This window comes from Perca flavescens, chromosome 14, assembly GCF_004354835.1.
Source record: "Perca flavescens isolate YP-PL-M2 chromosome 14, PFLA_1.0, whole genome shotgun sequence".
NCBI lineage: Eukaryota > Metazoa > Chordata > Actinopteri > Perciformes > Percidae > Perca > Perca flavescens.
The window spans coordinates 27,499,434-27,523,987 of record NC_041344.1 but is presented as its reverse complement, the minus strand read 5'-3'; the positions used below and the strand labels follow the sequence as shown (position 1 = coordinate 27,523,987).

At 39.6% G+C, this 24,554-nt stretch overlaps 1 protein-coding gene across 1 annotated transcript in view; it reads left to right on the top strand.

The window, feature by feature from the left end:
* col9a1c (collagen, type IX, alpha 1c) overlaps positions 1-23,500 on the top strand; it is a 39,990-nt gene extending 16,490 nt beyond the window's left edge. Inside the window, exons 8-39 of the mRNA XM_028598275.1 lie at positions 1,083-1,100; positions 1,878-1,967; positions 2,120-2,155; positions 4,847-4,918; positions 5,057-5,101; positions 5,205-5,240; positions 5,343-5,366; positions 5,470-5,523; positions 7,135-7,206; positions 8,340-8,378; positions 8,536-8,592; positions 10,727-10,780; positions 11,051-11,104; positions 11,280-11,333; positions 11,463-11,516; positions 12,625-12,678; positions 12,769-12,822; positions 12,903-12,956; positions 13,320-13,373; positions 13,978-14,022; positions 14,475-14,528; positions 14,638-14,691; positions 14,836-14,889; positions 17,153-17,224; positions 17,333-17,368; positions 17,483-17,527; positions 18,377-18,409; positions 18,714-18,860; positions 19,645-19,699; positions 19,816-20,010; positions 20,504-20,590; positions 22,617-23,500. Of these exons, the coding sequence (XP_028454076.1) occupies positions 1,083-1,100; positions 1,878-1,967; positions 2,120-2,155; positions 4,847-4,918; positions 5,057-5,101; positions 5,205-5,240; positions 5,343-5,366; positions 5,470-5,523; positions 7,135-7,206; positions 8,340-8,378; positions 8,536-8,592; positions 10,727-10,780; positions 11,051-11,104; positions 11,280-11,333; positions 11,463-11,516; positions 12,625-12,678; positions 12,769-12,822; positions 12,903-12,956; positions 13,320-13,373; positions 13,978-14,022; positions 14,475-14,528; positions 14,638-14,691; positions 14,836-14,889; positions 17,153-17,224; positions 17,333-17,368; positions 17,483-17,527; positions 18,377-18,409; positions 18,714-18,860; positions 19,645-19,699; positions 19,816-20,010; positions 20,504-20,590; positions 22,617-22,819 (2,055 nt within the window). The 3' untranslated portion in view covers positions 22,820-23,500. The remainder of the gene's footprint in view (positions 1-1,082; positions 1,101-1,877; positions 1,968-2,119; positions 2,156-4,846; positions 4,919-5,056; positions 5,102-5,204; positions 5,241-5,342; positions 5,367-5,469; positions 5,524-7,134; positions 7,207-8,339; positions 8,379-8,535; positions 8,593-10,726; positions 10,781-11,050; positions 11,105-11,279; positions 11,334-11,462; positions 11,517-12,624; positions 12,679-12,768; positions 12,823-12,902; positions 12,957-13,319; positions 13,374-13,977; positions 14,023-14,474; positions 14,529-14,637; positions 14,692-14,835; positions 14,890-17,152; positions 17,225-17,332; positions 17,369-17,482; positions 17,528-18,376; positions 18,410-18,713; positions 18,861-19,644; positions 19,700-19,815; positions 20,011-20,503; positions 20,591-22,616) is intronic.
* Positions 23,501-24,554: the final 1,054 nt, after the last annotated feature.

Sequence of the window (24,554 nt, the reverse complement as noted above, 5' to 3'; positions counted from 1 at the left end):
CGGAACTTCTGGATTTCTATTGTTTCCCTCCAATCCCTCTCCTTTTTTCTTCTTGTACGTTTTGTACATTTATGAGGTCAATTTATAAAGCCCCCGGGAAGCTCAAATGTATTTGCTTGGTTGACACATTTTTAAGTCGCAAAGACTTTTGCACAACCCTTGGCGTCTTGTACACAATCACGCTGCCGCCATGTTCTGCCTGTTAAGTGATTTCCTGTTGATGCTGTCAAGTCATGTACATTTTTTTATTGTAACTACCAGATTTGACATGGCGAAATATTTCATGTCAACAACCAAGTTTTATAACTGGAAAAGTCAGATTTTTATGAAAGTCAACTTGGCACCTTTGTAGTATGGAAGTGCACATAAACTTAAATAAATATGGATGTTGCATGAAAGTCAAAATCCCTAATTGAAAGTAATGACATCTAGATTTACTTGATAAAGTGCTATATTCCCAATTCTCAGTACGTTTTAACCCTCACACATCCAATTCTGCCAATCTTACAGTTGTAAGATTGGCTTGTGTCTTGTCTGATTATGACTACAAATGAAGCATGTGGTAACCAGTAGGAAAGTTTGGACAATGCAAAAAAAACACATTATGCAAGGCTGCGTATGATTTTTGGCATTCATGACTCAATATTATCTTTCATGTCAGTGTGGCTTTATCACAATAATAAGATTTCTGCCTGAGAGAAATACTTGTAGCCTAAAATGAAAATGTCACTCTGCTGTCTCACATCTCGTTCTGTTAAAGTCTGCAGTGCAATGAATTAGAATTAGCTCAAGTGTTTTTTTATTCAATCACTTGTATCAAGATGCAAATATTCCTTCCCACTACAGACAGAAACATTTCCTGGCCTCGTGCGCTCTATTAGATTGTAGGCCAACATTCCTGCATCAAGCTGTGAGGTGGTTCTATACATGGGGAGTGTTGGTACTATGGGCTGTATATTCAAACGATAGCATGATATACTCACTACTATGGTCATGAACAGGCTTCTGCTGACACTTTTGGTGAGGGTGGTGTGACTACTTTCACTAACTCTCCCTTTATCTGATTTCTCTTGCTTCTTCAGATGTATGCCAATGCTGAGGTATTTATTTATCTACTCTACTTCTTTTTGCTTTGTGATTTTAAGCCAATAATCTACTTCGGTGCTTTGGGTTGCCTACTTGCCTAAATGCTTTGTTCTGAATCTCATTTATGGTGGTGGTTTTGCCTGCCTGTTTGCTTTTTTAGGGTACAGAGAGTAGAATTATACCTGAAATAACCCCAATTTGAAAAATATGCCTGCAGGCTGTAAAAACACACATGTACGTTAAAGGTGCTGTAGGTAGGATTGGGAAGATCCAGGATTTAGCCAAAAAATTTGAACATCGACAACTTCTCAGTCCCCACCCCCCTTTCCGCTAAAGCCCAAAATGGCCTCCTAAGCCCCTCCCCCCACAAGGGAGAATGAATGTGTGTGCATGAGCAGTGATTGACAGGCAATTAGACACCCCCCCTGACCCTGATTGGTGCATATGAACATTTTTGCAGATCGCAAAAGTGATGATCGCTTATTACCTGCTTCATGTAGTTCCAATCGAACACGGCAAATATGACAGACAGTTAGTTTTATAAGGCTTACCTACTGCACCTTTAAGATTGTTACATTAACATATACAGTACAACATATATAACAAATTAACTGTTTTATTTCTTGAAAAACATAATATATCAAATAACTTTTGGTATAATCTAAAATAATTTGCCATTATTTGATAAATCCAAGTTAGGCGTTGTGATTTCATAATTTATTCTAAATCAAGGTTCATTCATCATTAAGTCATTTCACTGTCATTTGCTGACTTGTTGTCTCCACTCTCAGCCTGACAAATCAGTCCAAGGGCCCCCAGGAGCCCCTGGCCCAGAGGGCCCCCGAGGGCCCGCAGGAGAAAACGGCAGAGATGGAAGAGATGTAAGTATTTCCACATTAATAATTCTCTTTCTCTCTACAAATCCCTAAAGTCCTTTATTGTCTAAAGCATTTTTATTTTTTATTTTTTTTTATCAATACAGAGCTTTATGTTTCTGCTTTCTTTAACTATGTTGTTTTATTCATCTCTCCAGGGTCTTCCAGGTTCTACTGGCAGTCCAGGCAATCCTGTAAGTATGAAATGCTAAATGATTTACTGCCAAAGTACTCTGCAGGCTGCGGATCCATTCTCCTTGTTTTTGTGTAATGCAGTACCTCAGGGACGTGATTCACTTTACCTCTGTGGTCAAGCATTGGCAGAAATTCAAAACTGATTTGTCCATGACAGTATGGCTATGACTTGGCATTACTCTGAAATTTCAAAGACTTGGCGAAAACTGTGAGTATTTTGGCTACAACATAAATTGCAATAAATGTCAAGTCACTAGTCGCTAGTGGAACAACATCAACAACCTGAACCCTCATGTCTAAAACCAACAGTAAATACCATTTCCATAGACTTATACCTACAGCTTTTTCAATTATCAATTATAAATATACAACAGTATTCCTGTGCGTAGCTTTACCAAAATTAACCAGGAAAGAGACAAAACTCAGATAATTAAACAATAATCAACGAAAATACATAAAAGGTCTATGGACACCACGGCGGGTGCAACAACTAATGTTAAGCAACTGTAGATTAGCTTGACACTTCTCATATAATGAACAGCAATTTAAACATCACCAAAGCAGACTACACCGAGCTGTATAAACAAACTCCACAGCGGCTGCAGCCACAAACTGTACTGGTGCTACTGTACAGGTCACATCATTGGTGTGTTTGGTTTGGGTCATTTAGTGTGCTCGCTGCATTGTGCATTAAGGTAGATGTAGTATTGCATTGCCAGACCTATCTCCACAGCGCTGTGTCTGCGTTGGAGACCATGGTCTGGCTTCACCGCTTATCTATTCTGGGATACAGTAGTGGGGGATATATATATATCGTTAAACCAATCAGCTTCTTCTGCTGATTTATCATCTGTCTTCTGTTCCTTTCTCATTATCAGGACTTTCCACGTGTCTTCTTTTTACTCTTTAACTGTTGTGACTAGGGGTGCAAGATATATCGACTCAATATCGTTATTGCAATATCACATTACGAAATATTATATCTGGGGGTGCAAGATATATAGACTCAAGGTTTGATTTAGAGCTCTCTTGAATCGCTATAATGATCATCATTTCATTGGTTACCGTGCCACTTGCACGTATTAGTGCACGTCAGCGCACGGGTCCACTACGTGACAATGTGGAGCGCACCATGTGTGTGCATATTTCGACAGAGTGAAGTGAAGAAATAGACAGAGACAACAAAATGGAATGAATCAGAGAAGTGAAAGAAAAGTTGTGTCCTGTCCTGTTTATTTATTTATTTTGTACTGTCCAACCAGTAAAACATGTCCTGTTCTGTAGAGATGGTCCTTATTTATTCATTCATGTTGGACCAGTCCAATATGACAGTCAGGTGAAATAAACCTTGTGTTGTAAGAAAAGTTGTTTAATTTGTTATGAATCTTTTTTGATGCGTTTTCCCGTAACCTTTGTAATTTTACATATGTTTAAATCGCAATATTCGTAATTGATATCGCAACATCACATTTTGTCAATATCGTCCAACCCTAGTTGTGACTTGAAATGTAGCGAAGTAAGATAATTGTGATTAAAAGCACTTAACGATTTAAGATCCCTGTCTTCCAGGATTACAAAAAGCATGACACAAAGTCACAGAAACTCTCAGAGAAAGTTGTGGGCTGCTTTTTTAGACAATGTGTGCTAACGAGCAAGCTTATTCCTAATGGGTCTTCACCTTTCACCAACATAGCCCAGACATCCTAACCTGACGGGCCAGATGGTTGATTAAAACAGAACCATCTGATAAGCCGTCATTGGAAACTGTTTGGAAAAGGGCAGGCACGTTTGAAAGAAATTCCCTTGCTTGAGCTGCCACTAGGCGAATTTGCGTTATAGGATGGCGAACGCATGTCCCGTCCTGCTCACCCTGGTATTCTTACCCTACCCTTGTCTCACTCCTCATTCCTAAACCTAACCAATCCAACCAACAAAGGCAACGAGTATTAGCCAATCAAAGGCAGAGTAGGGCGGGACATGCCTTCGCCATCCTAGGAAACGTACATTTGCAGCCAGTTGCTCTTCACTGGACCACGGTTGGTTCGGTAAGCTGGTAGTTCAGACACTAATGCATTACTTGAAGCCTGAATAGATGGATTTTTTTGTGATATGTTATCCTGTAAGAATCTAGTTGCCGTGCAAAGGTAACAGACATCCCACTCCCCATCTATGTCCCCATCAAAAAAAAAAGAAAAGAAATTGGCAATCTGGTGAAGGAACCAGACTTCTTCAGATCTACTGTAACAATTTCTTATCTTTTAAATGAAAATACATGGAATCTAGACATTCTTTCTTAACTCCAAGACGGACAATGTACTGTACCATTTTAGTTTTCTTTGAAGTCATTCTTCTTACAGGTAAAAAATATAATGCCACACAGTGTCTTTGCACTGACACGTGACAGACCTGAAACAATTGTTACTGATCAAACATGAGGGTTAAGTGGAGGCGACATGTTTACTGGTGCGTTACTGGTCATTTTATTGGCGCTTTGTTCCCGTCCAACCCACTTGACTTGTTATCTGCATATCCCTACACGAGCTTGGGATGTTTTATTTTAGGAGCGAGAGCGGCCCACCTTTCATTGATTAAATGATGACTGTCACTGCCTCCGTGTATCTTAGCAACGGTGCAGAGAGATGCAAGAAGGAGATGAAGCATTTTTTATTCCTGCTGTGTCTGTTTCCTAGGGCAGCAAAGGGGAGAAGGGGGAGATCGGTCTTCCTGGACAGAGAGGCCTGCCGGGCCTTCCAGGAGCTAGTGTAGGAAACATTAATTATTCCCTGACACACACACACATACACTATATACACACACACACACACACACACACACACACACACAGTATTTCTAATATCTGCCAGTACTGTTTGTGTTTGACTATTTGTTGGTTGTTGCAGGGTTCTTCTGGTCCAATGGGTCCCATAGGGCCGATAGGGGAGAGAGTGAGAAACCATTTATAGTACTCTGAAATCATTCAGTTATAAGAATTATAATTTTTTACAAACATTGACAATGTTTCTGACTTATTTTACCTCCTGACTGCAGGGACTTCCTGGCTTTCCAGGACCTCCAGGTCCCGCTGTAAGTATCGTATTAAAACAACATACGTGGAAATGCCACTGCATTTGACGACCGTATGGAGATGCTGCCAACGCTAATGCTCTACTGTCTCTCGTTTCACAGGGCCCAGCAAGTGAAGGCCCCGCTGTATGTGTTTGCTACATCTTCTGTTGCATTCTGACACATTGTTGAAATGCTCGTTACAGTACATGTGCTGCTTTATTAACTGCTGTGTGTCTGTCTGTGACAGGGACCACCAGGGAAACCAGGAATCCCAGGAGATGAGGGAAACATCGGGCCGGAGGTCAGACAAACAAACATTTTAAGTTTGATACATGTTGTTATGAACCAATGTGAAAATAGTCAGTTTTGAAAAGTAACTATGTACATTATACTCAAGTATTATACTCGTGTAAAGTTCTTGTGCGTTACTTTAAATTTTTTTTATTTTATGCTACTTTCTACTTCTACTCCACTACATTTCAGAGGGAAATATTGTACTCTTTACTCAACTACCATTCCTCTCGCCTGAAATTGACACCCCCTACAACTTTTACATTACATGCCATTTAGCTGACGCTTTTATCCAAAGCAACTTACAATTGCTATATATATATCAGAGTTTGCACGCCTCTGGAGCAACTAGGGGTTAAGTGTCTTGCTCAGGAACATGTTGTTTGATGTATTGCGATGTAATCAAACCTGAGTCTCCCACACCAAAGGCATGTGTCATATCCACTGCGCCATCACCACCACCACCACCACAACCACAACTAAACTGCATTCTCAATTACATTTTGATGGAAACATGTTTTCTCCCTGATTATGTTTGTTTCAACACGTCATGGTACCAGCGACAGGCATACGTTGTAAAACGGTTGCAGTTTAACACATGTAATTAAAGGTGCTGTAGGTAAGATTGCGAAGATCCAGGACTTAGCCAAAAAATGTCAACACCGACAACTTCTCAGTCCCTCCCCCCTTTCCGCTAAAGCCCAAAACTGTCTCCTTTGCCCCTCCCCCCACAAGGGAGAATGAATTTGAATATATTTTATTAAAACAGGGAGCGGTGGATTTTTTGCAAATCACCGTCCAGGCGATAGGTGATGCCAGAGGAGCCATGATTGTTTGACCCATCCATCTCCCTTGAACTTCTCCCTATGCAGACTTTGATTAGAAACAGGGGCGTAGCACAAAATTCAGGGCCCCGTGGAAAGGCATTTTCTATGGGCCCCTCCCTGCATCCACAGCTTTTCGTTGTAGCATCTTTTTGGGCCCTCTTTACTTAAAGGCCCTGCGTACTCAGTCCCCTTTTCCACCCCCAGTCCGACGCCCCTGATTAGAGACATTTTTGTGATACGTCAAAAACAAACTGGGAAAAAATATGTTTCTCTCGAAACATAACTGAGAATGCAGTTTTGTTGTACGGAAACCTAATTTTTAGGAGACAGTATGTATTAGACAGCTATCGTTACTACTTCCTTTAATATTTTACATAGAAAACATATGCTCATGAAATATAATACACTGTTAAAGATTAAACTGGTGGTTTCCCACATTTTTGGTTTGTGACCTCTTGGCTGGGAACTAGTCCCAGGGGACATTTTTCTACAGAACTAGTACTTTTACTTTGAAAACTTTAATTAAATGTTGCTGATAATACTTAAGTACTTTTACACTGGTGATGCTACTTACTTGTAATGGAGTATTTTTACATTGTTGCATTGCTACCTTTACTGAAGGACCATAGTTCTTCTTCCACCACTGAAAATCATTATAAACATAGTTTACACAAGGTTTTACAGCACTATAAAAACAGTTTGATATTTTAAAGATTTTGTCATGGTCATATATCAAACGCTTGCTCATAAGTGTTGGATATAAAATGTTAGGATAATATTTCCTGTACTTGCAGGGTCAACCTGGACCCAGAGGGAAACCCGGCACCGCAGGGCCTGCTGGCCCTCCTGGTCCACCAGGGCCGGCGGTGAGAACCAAATCTAACCCATGTTTGCTTTACAACTACTACTTTATCTTTTTTATACATTTCATACAATGCAATACAGGCATTTTAGATCTTTAATATGTGGAAGCTTATCTGCAGATGCTAATATTTACGATTACAGCTGCTAACTGTCAATATTACTGTGTTTGAATTGGACACTTTTCGCGCCAACGATTATAAGTATATTGTAAGAAGACATTTATTATTTGGAAAAAGCCTTTGAGACAGATATTAGACATTGGGATGCCAAATGACTCCAATGTCACCAGACCTAGACCTTGTAGGTGTACAACCGATTGTATCAGAAATCACAAATCAATTCAATTTTAATTGAACAGAATTGATAATTCATAACAAGAGTTATCTCAAGACACTTTACAGATAGAGTAGGTCTAGACCACACTCTATAATTCTATAAAGTGTCTTGAGATAACTCTTGTTATGATTTGATACTATAAATAAAATTGAATTGAATTGCTGAACAGTGGCAATAATAGTATTAGTTCATGGCATAGCAGGGCATTGCAGAATCAGAAAAGGTTTTATTGCCACAATAAGTACACTTATGTGGAATTTGCCTTGGTGAAACATGCATATATAAAAAAACATATATTAAACATTAATATGAAATAAACAATAAATACAGAAAAAAAAATCTATACTGTACATACAAAGTAACATTTGCATAAGAAAAAAGGCAAAATAGGTTGAGTGCAAATTTTGCAAAGAATATATAGTATATGCAATGGGCAGATGTGAAGTCCAGGATGACGGTTAGTGACAAGTGTGGTGACTAGAGTTCGGAGTCAGTGTCAGTGGGGTTCTGGGGCCTTGTTGTCATGCCAAAGTTGACAAAACGGAATTATCAGTATCTGCATGCCTTTTAATTAAAGCTCAACATCAGCCACATTCTGCATCTTGACCACCTGCTGAACAGGTGTATAACCCCCATACTAATGTGTCATCTCTTTGGATACTCATACAATCACAAAATCACGAGTGCATGGTGCTGCGGTCTCTTTTCACGTTACCTCTCTGGGGATTTCTGCTGGTGGATTTTACGTGGACATCTAAACCCTCGCGGCTGTTTTAGATGTCACTCTGCTGTGTTTTAGGGACCGCCTGGTGCCAGCAATGAGGGAAGCGGGGAAGCTGTGAGTGTTTTACTGTCTTTCACGCTGCCAAATGTGTCCTGGATGCATGGCAATTGGATTGGTGACAGTAATTATCTGATGAAACAATGGTGCATTAAAGTGGCTCTGCCGCAGCCATACTTATTGAGTATCTCACTGTTTTTTATTTCATTCCTAGTGTCCTGCTGCCTGCCCTGCAGGCCCACAGGGACTGGCTGGGCTACCAGGGATGAAGGTGAGGAATGGCAATGTCACTTTAGATTTAGAGACACCTTAGATTCTCTGAACTCTGAACCTTCTTCTACCAAATGAAGGCTTTTCATTGGTTGTGTTTTTTGATTGGTCTGTTTGAAAGCTTATAAGAAGGTCTCTTCCTGTTTTGGCATACAAGCCTAACAAAGGCTTGTATGCCAAAACGCGTCGGAGTACTTTAAGATTTATGATGACTAAGCCATAAATAAAGGCTTTGTATTTTTCTAAAAGAGAGTGCCTTGGAGTTTCCTTATTGGTTTCTACATTATGTCTATCCCATCCAAAGAGCACCTCAAGCTAATGTTTTGAGTCCTGGAAGCGCTCCGCTACAGACATTTGATACACCTGAGTTTAGTTTTAGTTTTGAGACCATGTTGGGAACTGTTCCCAGATTTTATTAGCTTAGTTAATAAGGTAAAATAGTTGCTGTTTATCGTCCGACACAACAATTTATTCCTGAATTAAGCGTTGTATTCTATTGCATTATGCAAACTTTGACAAAATATTTAAATAAAAAAATGGATTTTTACAGACTGAAATATCTCAGCTACTAATGGATACGTCATGAAATTGTGTGCAGACATTCATGGTTCCCAGAAGATGAATTGTAATAACTTTGGCGATCCCTTAACTCTTCATAACACACACATCATCATCAGGTCAACATCTCACTTTGTCCAATAGTTTAGTTCATGACCACATACCTCAGCCTGTCCTCATATTGTACATGTGACTGTTTTTTTAAGCCAATCCCTGATGTTTTACTAACCTTACTTATTTGTGTTGCCTAAACTTAACTAGTTCCATTCTGCAACGTTTACTACGTGTTTGAAACTGTGACTGTTACGTTAAATAGAAATGTCCCATGATTACGGTCCATCAAGTCCTCCAAGTCATACAACCGTATAGGTCATTTATTCCTACCCTCTAATATGACCCACAGGACCTTTTTCATAAATTAGCGGACCAAGTGGTGGCAGGAAATATGACCCACAGGAGAATTTTCCATCCTCATATCTTAACCAAAGAACATAACGTGGTCGTTTTAAACATATCATTAACGTTGTAAAACAATCTCAGTTTACGTTAAGAAAAAAACTACTTAAATTTAAAAAAGGATCATGGTTTCGATTAAAATCAGTACATTTGTGAAGTTAGTTCACTTCTGGTTATGATACTGCATTGCTCCCAAAATAATTACTATGGCCACTTGAAGGCTCCACCTCTATAAGCGTAAATATGCATCATAATTGCTGCTTGAACAAACGACTTATGGTGGCCTTTTAGAACGTAAATAAGACCTGGCAAAGTACCTGAAAACGGCCTCTGTGGTAGTTCCCGCTACAGTAGGTGTCTTTAATGGATGCATTATAAGAATGGCGGCGCCCTGTTCATTCCTATGAGAGTTGCTCAGTGGCGCAAGCTAAGGCACTTGCAAACATAGTACTATAACTTTATGATTCATCCACATTCCATTAGCATAAGCTGCATACTGTGTACAAAATGCAGCTTTAGTTTAACTTACAGACTTGTCACTTGTTTACTATACAAGACGTCTTGATGACAGCCATGCTCCACCCTCAATCTTTAGCCATTTTGCCATCAGGAGCCAGGCAGCCTTTTTGAATCAGTGAGTACATTATCATACTCTCTTACTTACCACTCAGCTAAGTGAGAGTATTAGGGGCTGGTATGCAGAGTTCAAAATTAACTTTGCATCCAATGTTGAAGCCTGCTGGTATGTACATGTGTTGAAGGGGAGTGCAAGATGGATGTCCGGCCGATTTTGGTGGGCTGGTCTGGGTCTCAAAAGTCCAGGACTGATTTTTTATCTCAGTCCAGCCTTGTCTCTTTTACAAGGGTGGCCTATGGGGAAAATCCTTTCTGGGTCGCAGAGGGATTTATTGTTGCAATACAGCCAGTGCCACTGGACAAAATCAGCCGAAAGACCTCATTTTGCCATAATGACACACACACACACAAACAAACACACACTTGCAAGTTAAAAGCAATCACAGCGTTGCTGTTGCCGTTGGTAATCAGTAAAAGGGTAAACCCTGATAAATGTGTTGATAAAGTTGTATAACATCGTTGATACAATTGATTGTTGCCTTTAGGGACACACAGGTTTGCCTGGTGAGCCCGGAAAAGATGGGGAACCTGGAGCAAAGGTATGTGAGAGAGTAAAAACAGAAAGATATGTAGTCAACAAATGAGGTTCCTGCTTAATGTCCCTCCTTTACTTTTGACACTTGACAAAAACAAGGTTCCTTTGCATTAACAAGCTACTGTGTGAATTCCCATTTCCAGTAACAGCTCATAAGTATGGGAAGAGTTTGATACCAAAAATAACGTGCAAAAACATGATGCGATTGCAGCCAATAAACAGCTTAATATGATTACCTCTGGTGTTAGAATTTAATTAATCTTATTTTCCACAGGGAGATGCTGGAGAGGAAGGTCCTCAGGGGCCACCAGGTCGCATGGGAGATGATGTAAGGGAACTTAATACTCAATTACAGTGTGCTACTACACAACTGTATGTGACTCTATGAAAGGAAGTGAGATATATATATATATATATATATATATATATATATATATATATATATATATATATATATATATATATATATATATATATTTTAATATGCTGTTTTGTCATTTTAGGGGCAAAGAGGGCCCATTGGATTCCCTGGAAGCACGGGGGAAAAGGGAGACAGAGTATGTTAAAACAAACCGTCACATTTTTTCTACTAAGGGCTGCTTATAAAAATAAAATAAAAATGTACTAAGCATAAACATTTGTAGCATTACGTTTGCAGATAAAAACTGACTCTCATCTGTACACAGGGTCCTCCTGGTTTCAATGGCGTCCCAGGACCTACCGGCCCACCTGGAGCTCCTGTAAGCAATTCACATCAATTTTATTTATAGTGTCAAATCATAACAGAAGTTAAGTTAAGTTAGCTAGAGTAGGTCTAGACCAACACAATTGCCCTAAAGAGCAAGCATTAGGTGCGACAATAATGATAGCAGTGGGTAAAATTGAATTACATGATGAACAGTGGCAATTATAGTAACAGCAAAGATAATAAAACTATGATTGCTATGATGCGTAGCAGGCCGTCGGGCAGGAGACTGGGGGTCTTGTACCTTGTGTCACATAAGCTTTTAACCCCACACACAATCTATTCCTCACCCTAACTGAGTAGTTTAGTTTAGTTCAGCCGCTGCAACCACGATCCAGGTGCCACCACAATCCAAGAAAATCTGCGAGGCGAGAAAGCACAAGGACTCTGGGGAAAGGGCTTAGTTAGTGTTCTCGCATTGCCAGACCTTCCTCCACAGCGCTGCGGAAAAGGGTCTGGCTAGTCCACACAGCATTCCGAGATGGGAGAAAAACGTGCTCTGGTTTGTTGGCATTTCTTTAAACCAATCACAATCGTCTTGGGTGGTGCTAAGCGCCGGACGGAGCAACGTTGTCTCTGCGAAATAGTCTCGGGAAGGAACTTGTTTTGGTGGAATGTGTGTACGTTCAAAGGTTTAGTCGTGCAAGAAAAAAATTAGAGGGCCCTCACCCAGTAAGAGCGTTCGCCCCATGTTGGCTGAGTCCCCCCATCTCTCTCCCCCTTTCATGTCTATCCACTTTCAAAATAAAGGGAAAAGCCCCAAAAAATAATCTAAAGAGTATACAGAAGAAGAATACAGAGAACAGATGGAGAGAGAGAGAGGAAGAATGAGGACCACAGTGTGTCATAGGAAGTCCCCCAGCAGTCAAAACCTAAAGCAGCATAACTAAGGGCTGGTCCAAGGCAAACCTGGGCCAGCCCTCGCTATAAGCCTTATCAAAGAGGAGAGTTCTAAGCTTATTCGTAAATGTGGAGACGTTGTCTGCAAACAGTCTTAGTTTGGCCGGCTCTATGTCCTCTACTCGTTGGCATTCACTCTAATAGCACTAGGGCGGGAAGTAATTGAAAACTCTAACTGCTGTGCCTCTGATCTCTTCTCTCAGGGTGTGGAGGGAATCCGTGGACGTCAGGGTTTGGAGGGTGCCAAGGGCGACGAGGTGAGTTCTACACTCCACCTTCTGGATTATGTTGCAAAAAATATTGAAAGACTGTTTTAAAAAAAAAATTATTTGTGTGACTTTGATTAGGGAGCTGTAGGACCTCAAGGAGAACAGGGTCCTGCAGGGGGAAAGGGGGACGTTGTAAGTACGCTGATGGGATTGGGTGAACTCATTCATTCTTTAGCCCACTGTGGTTCTAACTGTGTGCTGTGACACTACAGGGAGAGCCTGGTAAGGACGGCTTGGATGGACTTCCTGGAGTTGATGGAGCCAAGGTGACAACAATATTTTCAACAGCAAATATTTTTTTGTTAGAGTATTAAATATCTTTAAATATTGTGACCAAAAATATCCACATATTGAGTCAAACGTTAATTTTTGCACCCTGGATACAATGCTCAGACCATCACGGTACACTGAAACCCGCTTTATGCACTTGTATCAGCAACGTGTGTATGTAGTAAATAGAAATTTTCAATTGTCAGAGAGATTTATCATTTATTTATTTTTCATTTATTGTTTCCAAAGATCAAATCAGGTGTGCCCTATTATATCAGCAGTAAACGTGTATGGACTCATAACTACTAATCTAACCCTATTCATTAATGTATTTGTATGACTACACTTGTACTCAACAGGGAGAGCCTGGTACTGCTGGAGCTAGTGGTGTCAGGGGGATTGTGGGTATTCCAGTAAGTCCAACTTTCTATGTTTCTATAAGTGTTTATATATATATATATATATATATATACAAAAACAACTGTATATATATATATATATATATATATATATATATATATATATACACAAAAACAACTGTCTGCTACATTTTGCTAAGTTTGAATAGTTTTTTTTTAAGTCAAAGCAAGGAAAACTAATGGAGGAGAAGGTCCTCTCTGAAGCAACAGAGCAGGGCAGATCAATAAAACATTTAAGTCAAACAACCAGCACCAAGACAAATCTAATGCCAACAGCACATCTACAGCACCTTTGCCACTGAGTGTGTGAGGTGAGAGGATACAGATATGGTTTCTCACTCAGAATTTGTTTAACTGAGTCTACAAACAGCACAGTACAAAAAGTATGTTTTAGACCCTTTGCAGTCTCCTCTTTTATTTCCCGGAAAGAGATGTTCACAAATTACACAAAGTGCACACTGGGGACTTTTCCTAGTAAATAATTTGCAAAGCCACGTTAGAAATATGCATTTTATTTTTTTACAGAGCCTCCACTAAATACAGTATACATTTTTCTAAATTCTTAATTTCTTTTCGTGTGATGTGTCGTTGTTCCTAGGGGCTGCCAGGGAAGCAGGGAGTAGTTGGACCCTCTGGTGCAAAGGTAATTGGAATCATCTCCTATTTAATGAGGCATGTCCACATAGTGCCTTCAAAATGTTATCGTCACACCATTAGACCTTAATAGAACTCACTACACATGCTACACTACCTTCCTTTTTACATTCAGTCTTATTCATTTGCAATACTGTCTACATACATGTATTATATAATTATATTACTTTATTCATATTGTATTTGCTGATTATTTTAGCCCTTTATCTTAACTTGCACTATTTTTTTCAATGGTCTTAGATTCAGGTTTTGCTTTTGCTTGTGTGTTTTTTTTATAGTTATTTAGTGAGCATTGTTGGAAATTGGACTAAGATTTTCATTGCCAACGATTACTTCTGTAATTGTGCACATGACGAATAAAGAACATCGAACCTCTAACCAACCAAGCAGACTGAGCGGATAGAAATGCAAAGACTAACACGATTCCTGTTTTGGATTTAGGGTGACGCTGGTGATGAGGGACCCGTCGGGCCAGTTGGACTTCCTGGAAAGACTGTGAGATTCTCTCATCAAGCCTCCTATCACACTCTCGTCATATTAATGTGTTAGTTTGATGAATGTGCTGCAAGTCCTACTATCAAACCCAACATCTGTTTTCATACAGGGGGAGCCTGGAAAAGATGGAGAAGATGGGAAAACAGGAAGTAAAGGATCAACCGTGAGTTTATATTTACTTGTGTGTTAGTCATTTTAAGCTTTCAGATGTATTGATTTTGGTGTTTAATGTTTTTTTTTTGCGTGTTTAGTAGTTTAGTTTTATTACTAAGTTGAAGTGTAAACTGTATCTATAATCAATTTCCAGGGTGAAACAGGAAAACAAGGGCCAGTTGGGCCTGCAGGCCCTCCAGGCATCCAGGTGAGACATTATTATAATTTATGACATGGCTTGGTTGAATACTTGATTCTGATTGGTCTATCACAGCATTCGGCGGTCTGCTATTTCTGTGTACAACAACAAGACGGTTGCTAAGTATAACAGACCGTTGGCCAGTGATTCTTGAAACTTTGGCAAAAACATGTCCCACTAAGAAAAGTGCTAATTCTGTTGGAAATTAATAACATTTTCATGAATAAAAAGAATCAAGGTTATTATCAGGGGGTCCTTTGCACACATGTAAGGTTCTTTTATAGTTGTATCTTTAATTTTTATTAATTTAATGATTAATTGCTGGCCCATTGCCTACAAAATCAGTTGCCCTCGGATAGGAGATAATCATTTCAACTTGATTAAAAAAACATAAAGTAATAATTGAATTGAATAATATCTTTACCACATGAAATAGTACATTGTAATATGTTTTAAAAACTGCAAACAGTGAGAATTTAACAATATTTACTATTATTTTGTGGTTGCTCAAAATGTGTCCCACATATTCGTCACCACCGTCAGATATTTATAAAAAGCAATAAAGTCAGGCAACTAAAAGGTCAACTACATTCCTGAGGACCCCATTTTCAAACCTTCAGCTCTACTGCATGCTTCAAGATCACTCAAGCTCCCTTAAATTTGCTATTTTCTCTTAAACTTGTTCATATTTTTGGACACTGCTACTGTCGCAACCATAACACGTCAACACCGTCTCTTTTGTATTACATTTTTTAGATTAGATTATGACATAAATGTATACTTTTTAAGAAGAGGTCTGAAGTAGCTAGCAATAGAGGGAAACAAGATGGCTAATGTGAACAACTCATGCATATCATGTGAAAGAGTCGGTTTTTGTCACCACCGTCAGACGTCACCACCGTCAGGTTTTCGTGGATATCCTCACGGCTGTGGTTCGGCCTCGAGGCTGCGGCTGAACCACAGCCATGTAACCTTATTTACTGTGATCAACAATTATATTCTAGCCTCCGTTAAGGACCATTTGGAGGTTTTTGTCACCACCGTCAGACTGGACGTTACAAAAAACCTGACGGTGGTGACGTCTGACGGTGGTGACAAAAACCTACTCTTTCACATGATATGCATGCTCAGATTGTTATTTTTTGGACCCAATAGTTAAATGAAGTTGTTAAGCAAGAAGCCATCTTGTGTGGTATACATTTTGGAATTTTATGTTGTTATGAGCCCACTGTCACCAGATTAGTGTCATCACCGTCAGTTTTAAAGTCACCACCGTCAGAGGGAGTTTTATTTGTTTTAAATGAATATGCTTACAATATGTTTCTTCAGTGCTGTTGAGTTATTAAAGTAAAAGTCTCTTTTAATACAAATATATGTTTGTTAAATAAAAAAAACATTACTTTTTTCTATTTAGGCTTAAAGTAAACGTTGTATGATGTTAGATCTTTTAAAGGAGTACACGTGAAACAGTATAAAAAAATCAACAAAAGTGAATATTCAACATTTAACAGCATATCTATGTACTACAAATGTCAGATAATGATTCAAAAACTCAAAATACATATTAGACTAAATAAATAAAACAATATGCTTTTTATTGTGTCTGACGGTGTTGACAAAAACAAAGTAATAACTGGAAAACCGTCTATTTTATGAAAAAAACACAAAATGAGGAGGTTGCACCAGTACATTGCTGAACAGCCAACACTTTGGTCTATAATGATATACCTTCAGATTTTGTAATTTAACTAACTTTTTATTTTCAAAATTAAAACCTGTTTTATCCCAATTCCCAAGAATCAGTGTGGCATTGACAAAGTTTTCATCATTTTTAAATCAATACATTCATTTTTAAATCAATATTTGTGCGCATACGGAGATCATAGCGCTGATCAGTGAATCAACAGTGCAAACACAGCGTAAGTTAGCACCATGTTTAGCTCATTCACTGGGTCGATGCTCATCAGGGGTATAGTTAAGTTATCAGCGGGTAACCTCTGTATAAGTTGCCGTGTAAAAAGCCATGTAATAAGGGGGATAATGTAGAGTCATTATTGAGAATTAGAAACCCGACAGGGTGATGCAAAAGTTCCATAAACTGACCCTTTCATTAATAAACCATAAGAAACCATATTTACAGAGCACATGCAATACTAGCCGAATATGCTTTACACGATAATGATGAAGAGAGCTTATATAAAAAAAAAAGATATTCAACAATGCAAAAAAAAAGATGAATAGAACACATGTATGTAAAATCTTGTATTTCCAGGGTGACAAAGGAGATAAAGGTAGCACCGGTGCCACAGGACTGAAGGGTCATACTGGACACAAAGGTGATCAGGTTAGACAAATCTCATTTTACCATTCTTATGTGTCTCCACATCCTTAATGATAAGAGTCATTAGGTGTAGTGAAGTAAATACCATTCAATTTCCCATGTGTTGTCTAGGGACCTATGGGACCAATGGGGCCAAAAGGAAGTTTGGTAAGAACTATTCTAACCTCTTTTTTTTTGTTTAAAATGTGTCTGTGAACGACGTCTCGCAGCCATTTCATTGGTCCAGCAGTGACAGACTCGGCACCTTGTTTTTGCTTACAGGGGGACACAGGTATAGCAGGAGATCCTGGGGTCAAGGGAGACCAGGTATGTGGAGCTAAGTTTTGTTTTGAGAACGTATGTGTATCGAGAACATAGACTGTAAAAATAGCTACATAGGATGTGACGATTTTTGACGAGAGGGTTGGAGCTGGGGAGGATGACGCGGCCATGACAGTGCTGTTTATAGTTGCAATGGCGCTGCGCTAAGCTAAACGCTAAAGGGGGAAGGTTGACTCTTTTCAACCCTTCTGAAGCGAGTTATCCAGTGGAGAATTACCTTCTGGTAAACGCAGACCTATGGGTACTGCCGCCATTCATCTGCATGTACGGCAGTACAGAAAATTGGCAAACATTACCTTAAGTTACCAAGTAACGCTAGCAGTAGCTAGCTAGCTTGCTTGTCATAACGCTGAACAAAACAATTTTAGGCAACTAAAATGTTTCAAGTCCATGGCAATTTTAATGTACACAGGGCCACGGTTAGTATTGCTAAGCCTCTTTCATGATTGACAGGTCGGCGTCCTAAAGCATCCCCTGCTTTGTTGTCTAGTTTAAAATAAATGGGACAGTATTTAACATAATGAACATCATGCTGTAAGAAGACTGGAAAGTGGCAATTGAGGCCATAAACTCATTATGAGAATGTTTATTGAGGTAATAAATCAAGTGAGAAGTACGGTCATTTTCCATAGACTTTTATAGAGACTGACCAGTGGAGTCGCCTCCTGCTGGAAATTAAATAGAATGCAGGTTTAAGGCACTTTAACATTGGCTTCACTTTTCAGGCCAGGAAGCTTCGTCCAATATTTGTTTTTACAGTCTATGATTGAGAATGCAACAATGTGTCTGGTAGTGGATTTGAAAGACGTCAACTAATCTTTGTGTGTGTTTCAGGGCCCTCCTGGTGTTACTGGAGTCAAAGGAGAGGTATTAACAGTACAGACTTTACTGCAGCTAACACAATTCTGTTTCTGATGCCTAAGGATCTTTTCCCTTAGAAATTGATAATTCCACCACTGCACTGTAATGCAAGCCACTAGTAATAGCAGGCTATTACTAGTGGCTTGCATTGTATGTGAACAAAACAATGTAAACTAGATGTACTATCGTCATTAAATCCCCACACATATAACAATAACAAGGAATTGAGACTTACCAGTTTAAAAGATGGACATACTTGTAGTCTCACTAATGTCAGAAGGGGATAGTAATTTTTTTTTCTCACCTTAAGCGTGGAGAGAAAGGCCAACGAGGAGCTACAGGAGACGAGGGCAGACCAGGCCAGCCAGGCCACTCCGGTTTGTCTGGTCCAATGGGAGCTCGAGGGCTGGAAGGAGAACCAGGCATTCCTGGATCACCAGGCCCCAGAGGTCTTCCTGTGAGTGTTTCCATTGCCAATATACAGAATGAACATACTATCCTCAGCAGCAGCAGCACATGTTCTACCCATAGTGGCCTTCAAGAGCTAAACTTAGACAGTTCAGCCATGAGTGGAGATGGAACGACTTGAGAACTCTAATAAAGTATGCTAATGCTAATATGATAAGTGTTGCTACAGCATCGTTACAGTCATTCCCCAGCTGCAATGATGATGCAGAGAACGCAGATGCAGAAGATATGAAAACACTGAGCAATCAGAGCAGACTGGGCTTTTTCAAGAGAGCAACTTAAAGAGACAGATGCTAAAACTATGGGTTTCAGTGTGCCTACTGGTATATTCAGACAGACAGACATGAGAAAATAATGTGTTTTTGAACATTAAAGCATGTAAACATGTTATTATTGGACCTTTAACATTGTTGTTCTTGGTTTTTATCTGCAGTTTTTTCTGAAAAGCACTTTGTAACCTTGTTAAGAAAAGTGTTAGAAATAAAGTTCATTATATTTTTTTATTATTATTTACATATTAGCATTGTCATTGTAGCATGTTTGTATGCTGACATTAGCATTTAGCTCTTAGCCTTCCTGTGCAGCTTCACAGAGCTGGCAGCATGGCTGTAGAGTTGCAGTATTGTTGTATTGTTTTTTTATATATATATATCTTGCTTTTAAGCCATCAGGATGTGGTTTGCAGGGGTGATTGAAATTGTACAAATCTATGGTCTTGGTTACAACAACCAGCAATCACATTGAAGAGTTAATTTTTATTCATCCATTCATAGGGCCCAAAAGTGAATGACGAGAAGCTTCGGGAAATGTGCTCAGCTGTTGTTGAAGGTGCAGCTTGTTGACTTTAATTAATCACATCCATATCTTCACTTATATTCAAGCCATAGTAAAACTATTCATGGCTACTTCCTATTTTAAGATGATTTGTTCTTTGTCCTTTTTAGAACAATTAGCAGAGTTTATGAAAGAGTTTCTGAAGAGGCCGGCAGCCATTGGTTCCCCTGGTACTCCTGGACCGTCAGGACCTCCCGGCCCCCCTGGACCAGCTGGAGCGGCAGGAACAGCAGGGACTCCAGGTCCGGCAGGTGCCAAAGGCCATCCAGGCTTCTTTGGGCTTCCGGGCTTACCGGGCAAGAAAGGTCAGTGAGCCTTTTTTAATTGCCCAATACTCCACCAAAGCCAGTGCTAAGATAACGCAAGCTGCTGCCTTTAGCAACCTCTGGCAAAGCCTTTAGTGCTTTGTAAATACTGCATGTGATTCCCCAGCACTGTGATAGATAAGCTGTGCCGCTGTGATAGCTTTTTGCTTTCCCTTTATTTCCCTGGAGAGCCTCCAGAACCCATACAGTGGAAGTAATGGCGAGAAAATAAGTAGAGCCTTTAGAGAAAACAAGGCAGTACAACTTTGTCTTCACACTGCCAGAGCCGACTGAAAGAAGTTACGCAGAGCGCTTGGCGGATGGAAGGGTTTCACCCGCGCATAACAATATCCAATGAATTACTCACTAAACAAGGCAGAGTCAGAGGCATTCAGTTTCGTGATTACATCCCCATAACTGTGAAAACAGTATGCCTCTCCATTTCATTCTAGCATTTATTTGTGTGTCCTGTACATGCTCTTCTGTTCCACAGGTGATGCTGGGGAGAAGGGAGACAAGGGAGACAAGGGAGTGGATGGTGTAGGAATCAAAGGAAGCCCAGGCGAACCAGGTGCACCAGGTGAGGCTCGTTCTTGTCATGGTTATAGCACATTGTTGATGAGAATGTTCGTCTTTATTAACAACTGGAATTGAAATTCTCTGTGTTTGGTGTTTTAAACCCCCAACGGCACTAGGATTAGGCAATGGTTAGGGTTAAATTTGGGTTAAGGTTAGGGTTAGGTGCCTTGAAGTCACTGGTCGCAACGCTGCCTTGTAGTCGATGTTGGGGGCTTAAAACCCCATTGAGCGAAATTTTCCTCATGTTTTGAATTGTGTAAAGAAATATAAACCATAATGCTATGATCTCTTTGTGTAGATTGTCCATTTTTCAAAAGAGGAAAACTGTTTTTGGACATTTGGCTATTTTTGGTAACAGCATCTAGGCTTCCAGCCTCTGGGTGGGCATTTCCATGGCAGTGGTTGACTGACTTTTTAGGGCGAACTTTGCTTGGCCAGACTTTCTTTTACATTGTTTACATTGAGGGTTACTCACTGAAACACTTGCTGAATGCATTTCCCTCCAGATAAAACATGCAAAATGTTTTATTGAAACATTTTATATCCTGCATGGATGTCTGCTTGCTAGCAGTTGTCTTTTTCCTGTCCTTTGCTGTCTGCTTCTTTGCATTTAACAGCCACCAGTGGAATCATCAGTGGAATAGTGTGTGTATTGCATCATCTGTGCACACATGAGCATGCATGGTATGTGCTAATGTGCTACTACGAGACGGGCAGAAAAACAGCTCCATAGCGCTACTCGCTGTTAGTGATCAAAAACTTGACAGGGTACTTTTAACTGTGGTGCACTATTGATTGGAATACATCACAGCCCAATACAAGGCCTTTTTTTTCATACAAGGCCACATAGTGTGTACCATAGCGTTTGAGCCTGTACATAATCATCAAATAACGTCCTAAAGTAATTTAAGATGCATGTCGCTTTTAAACATTTGGGAGGACTCTTCAGTCTGCATTCCACTCAACAAGGGAAGCTAGCAAGCTCGGCTAACTAGCTAACATTCGGAGAAAAGAGAGGAAAGTGCTGAAATCAGTGGAGTTGCAAAGCTTGAGGAGCTATTTTCCTGGTTCAGGAAGTAAAAGTCTCATTCATTTTTCAGCAGTGTTTTGAATTCTCTCTGGTTGGTGCCTCTGACTGGCTATCAACAGCAGCCTAAGCTCATGGGTATTGAAGTATGAAGAGCCCTGTGCCAAAATAATGGACAGAACATGATCTTTTCAGACATACAGTTGAAATAATTACAACTGGTGATCCTAACATAAACCTCTAGGATCCTTATATTATACAGGAGGGTTTCTGCCTTCTATGTAACTTCAGAGACATTGAGGCTATCATGTAAAGAATATTTGAAATGGGAATCTAGAATGGGGAAATAACATTCAGCTATCTGTGTAGCCATTGGGATTTAAGTGATATTAAGAATTATTTTGAGTGCCCACCCACACAGATGTTGCACCAATCAAATAACAGTACCAACATCGTCGTCTTCTTTTTGGTAATTAAAATGTTCAATGAAAACTAACAAGACATGAAGAGAGATGGCCTAATACCATTATTTGCTTCCCGATACCGATTCCGATACCTAAACTTGTGTATCAGCCGATACCGAGTACCGATCTGATACCAGTGTGTCATATATTTTATTATGTTTTAACAACTGTATACTACTATCCCTGTATGGATGTGATATGATTTCTATCTTTGTTGTCGGTCTGGCTCAGGTTAAACTCTTTGTGAAACATGAACAAACACAAACAATGAATGCCACAGCACTTTCTTTTATTATCCAGTTTCATAGTCGGGTATAATGGAAAAAGAACATAAATAAACTACTTTAACGTAGATTTTCTTTAGGGCTTTATTACATGGTATCGGATCGGTGCATAAACTCCAGTACTTCCTGATACCGATAAGAGCGTTTTAGGCAGTATCGGAGCCTATACCGATATTGGAACATCTCTGGTATATACTTTAAAATATTATTATTTATATTATTATATTTAACCATTTGTATTTTCCCCACCAGGTGCACCAGGCGCTCCTGGCATCGGCAAGGATGGCAAGAATGGAGAACGCGGTGAGACAGGAAGTCCTGGTGTCCCAGGAGCAGCCGGTCCAAAGGGAACTTCAGGTCCGCCCGGGCTTTGTGATCCATCAACCTGTATAGGCAGACTTCCACCTTTCTACATGGTCAGTGGAAAGAAGTCCGCCGGCTACAAAAACCCATGAGACATCGCAGCTCGTTGACACACTCCAGATCTCATCCTGCAGCGACCACGTTTCAGGGCTACTCAGAAGTACGGGCGACGTGGTGATCTTTGGGAGGCCTTAAATGTCTCCATCTGAACCACGGATCTAAGAGACGCAAAGGGAAACAGAGACAAGGCACAATTGTAGAATAATGTATAGACGTTCTAACTTGTATGTGATTACAGTGAGAGCTTATCTAATGTTCAAAGATAGCTGCTTCTGATGCCAAAGCAACTTCTTCCAGCCGACGACAGGCACGCATGCCCATGAGTTGCCCCGGAAAACTAATATGACAACTTGTACTCACAACTCTCTCTGATTTCTCTCGTATGCGTGTACTTTTTCATTCCTTGAATAAGCTCCCTGAAAGCATTGCTTCTACTCTTTTAGCTACATGTAAAGCCCACAGCACACCAGGTGCCATTTTGAACCACTGATTCTCCACTGTAGTCACGAGCCAATTAGGAAGTGGAACTATGTTTTGAGGCTTTGCTTTCAAAACATAACTACGAAAAAAGGTTCATGTTAACATTTAAAATTTTGCAGACCTGACATGTCCAATAATGTGCATTTTCTTTAGGATCATACATTGTCTTGCCTGATTTTGTCCTATGAATTTGTTCTTTTTCAAACAATGTAATAAAGTGATATGTTTTGGAAGTGTTGCACATTACTGTATTAAGTTACCCATTTAATGGTGCAAATGTATCTCAGAGCAGCTGCAGCTATTATTTTCAAATTGATATGCAGGTGACAATGAGTCACATTATTACACAGCACGATACAGAGGATTAAATAGATTGGTGTGCACATAGAAAAGTGGTTGATCAGTCAACATCATCCCTACCTCTGTCTGCACAGCACAAATACATTCACAGATCAAATATAACCTTTACCAAGCCGCTGGAAAGAGTTAGCATAGCAGCCATCCCAGTAGGGATGTCCTATTATTGTAAGGAGCTAGTGGATTTGAGGTTGTATGGAAAAGTCAAAGGGTGCACAGATTTCCTTGGTTTACATATTCATCTAACCCCCTTAGATAAAGAGGGTTCAGGTATTAAAGGGGACACATGCTAATTTCCAGGTTTATACTTGTATTGTATTTACTAGAACACGCTTGCATGTGTCCATCAAAAAAAAGTATAGTTTGTCGAAAATAGTAAAAATAAAGTATGTAGAAAAAAAAAGTCAAAAAGTGAAAGTCAAAAAAATATTCTAAAAAGCCATAGTACAGAATGTGGAAAAAAGTCAGAGTATACTATGTCGAAAAAAGTGATGAAAAGCCTAAGAATACCATGTCCAAAAAAGAACTAGTATAGTAGGTCCTACACTGTAATATTGGGCCAGAGGAGCCTGGGATTGATCCACCAAACTTGCGGGTATGGGCAAACGTTCTACCTCCAAGCCACAAGCCAGCCAGTACAGTATGTCAAAAAAGTGATGAAAAAGCCATAGAATAGTATGTAAAAAAAAAAACTGATAAGAAAGCCATAGCATAGTATGTCAAAAAAAGTGATAAAAAGCCATATATAGCATGTCGAAAAAAAATGATAAAAAAAGCCATCGGTAGTACGTCAAAAAAGTGATTAAAAAAAGCCATGGAATAGTAAGCCGAAAAAAGTAATAGTATATTATGTCGAAAAAAACTGAAAAAAAGCCATATGTTGAAAAAAGTCCTAGTATAGTGTGTCAAAAAAGTGATAAAAAAGTCATA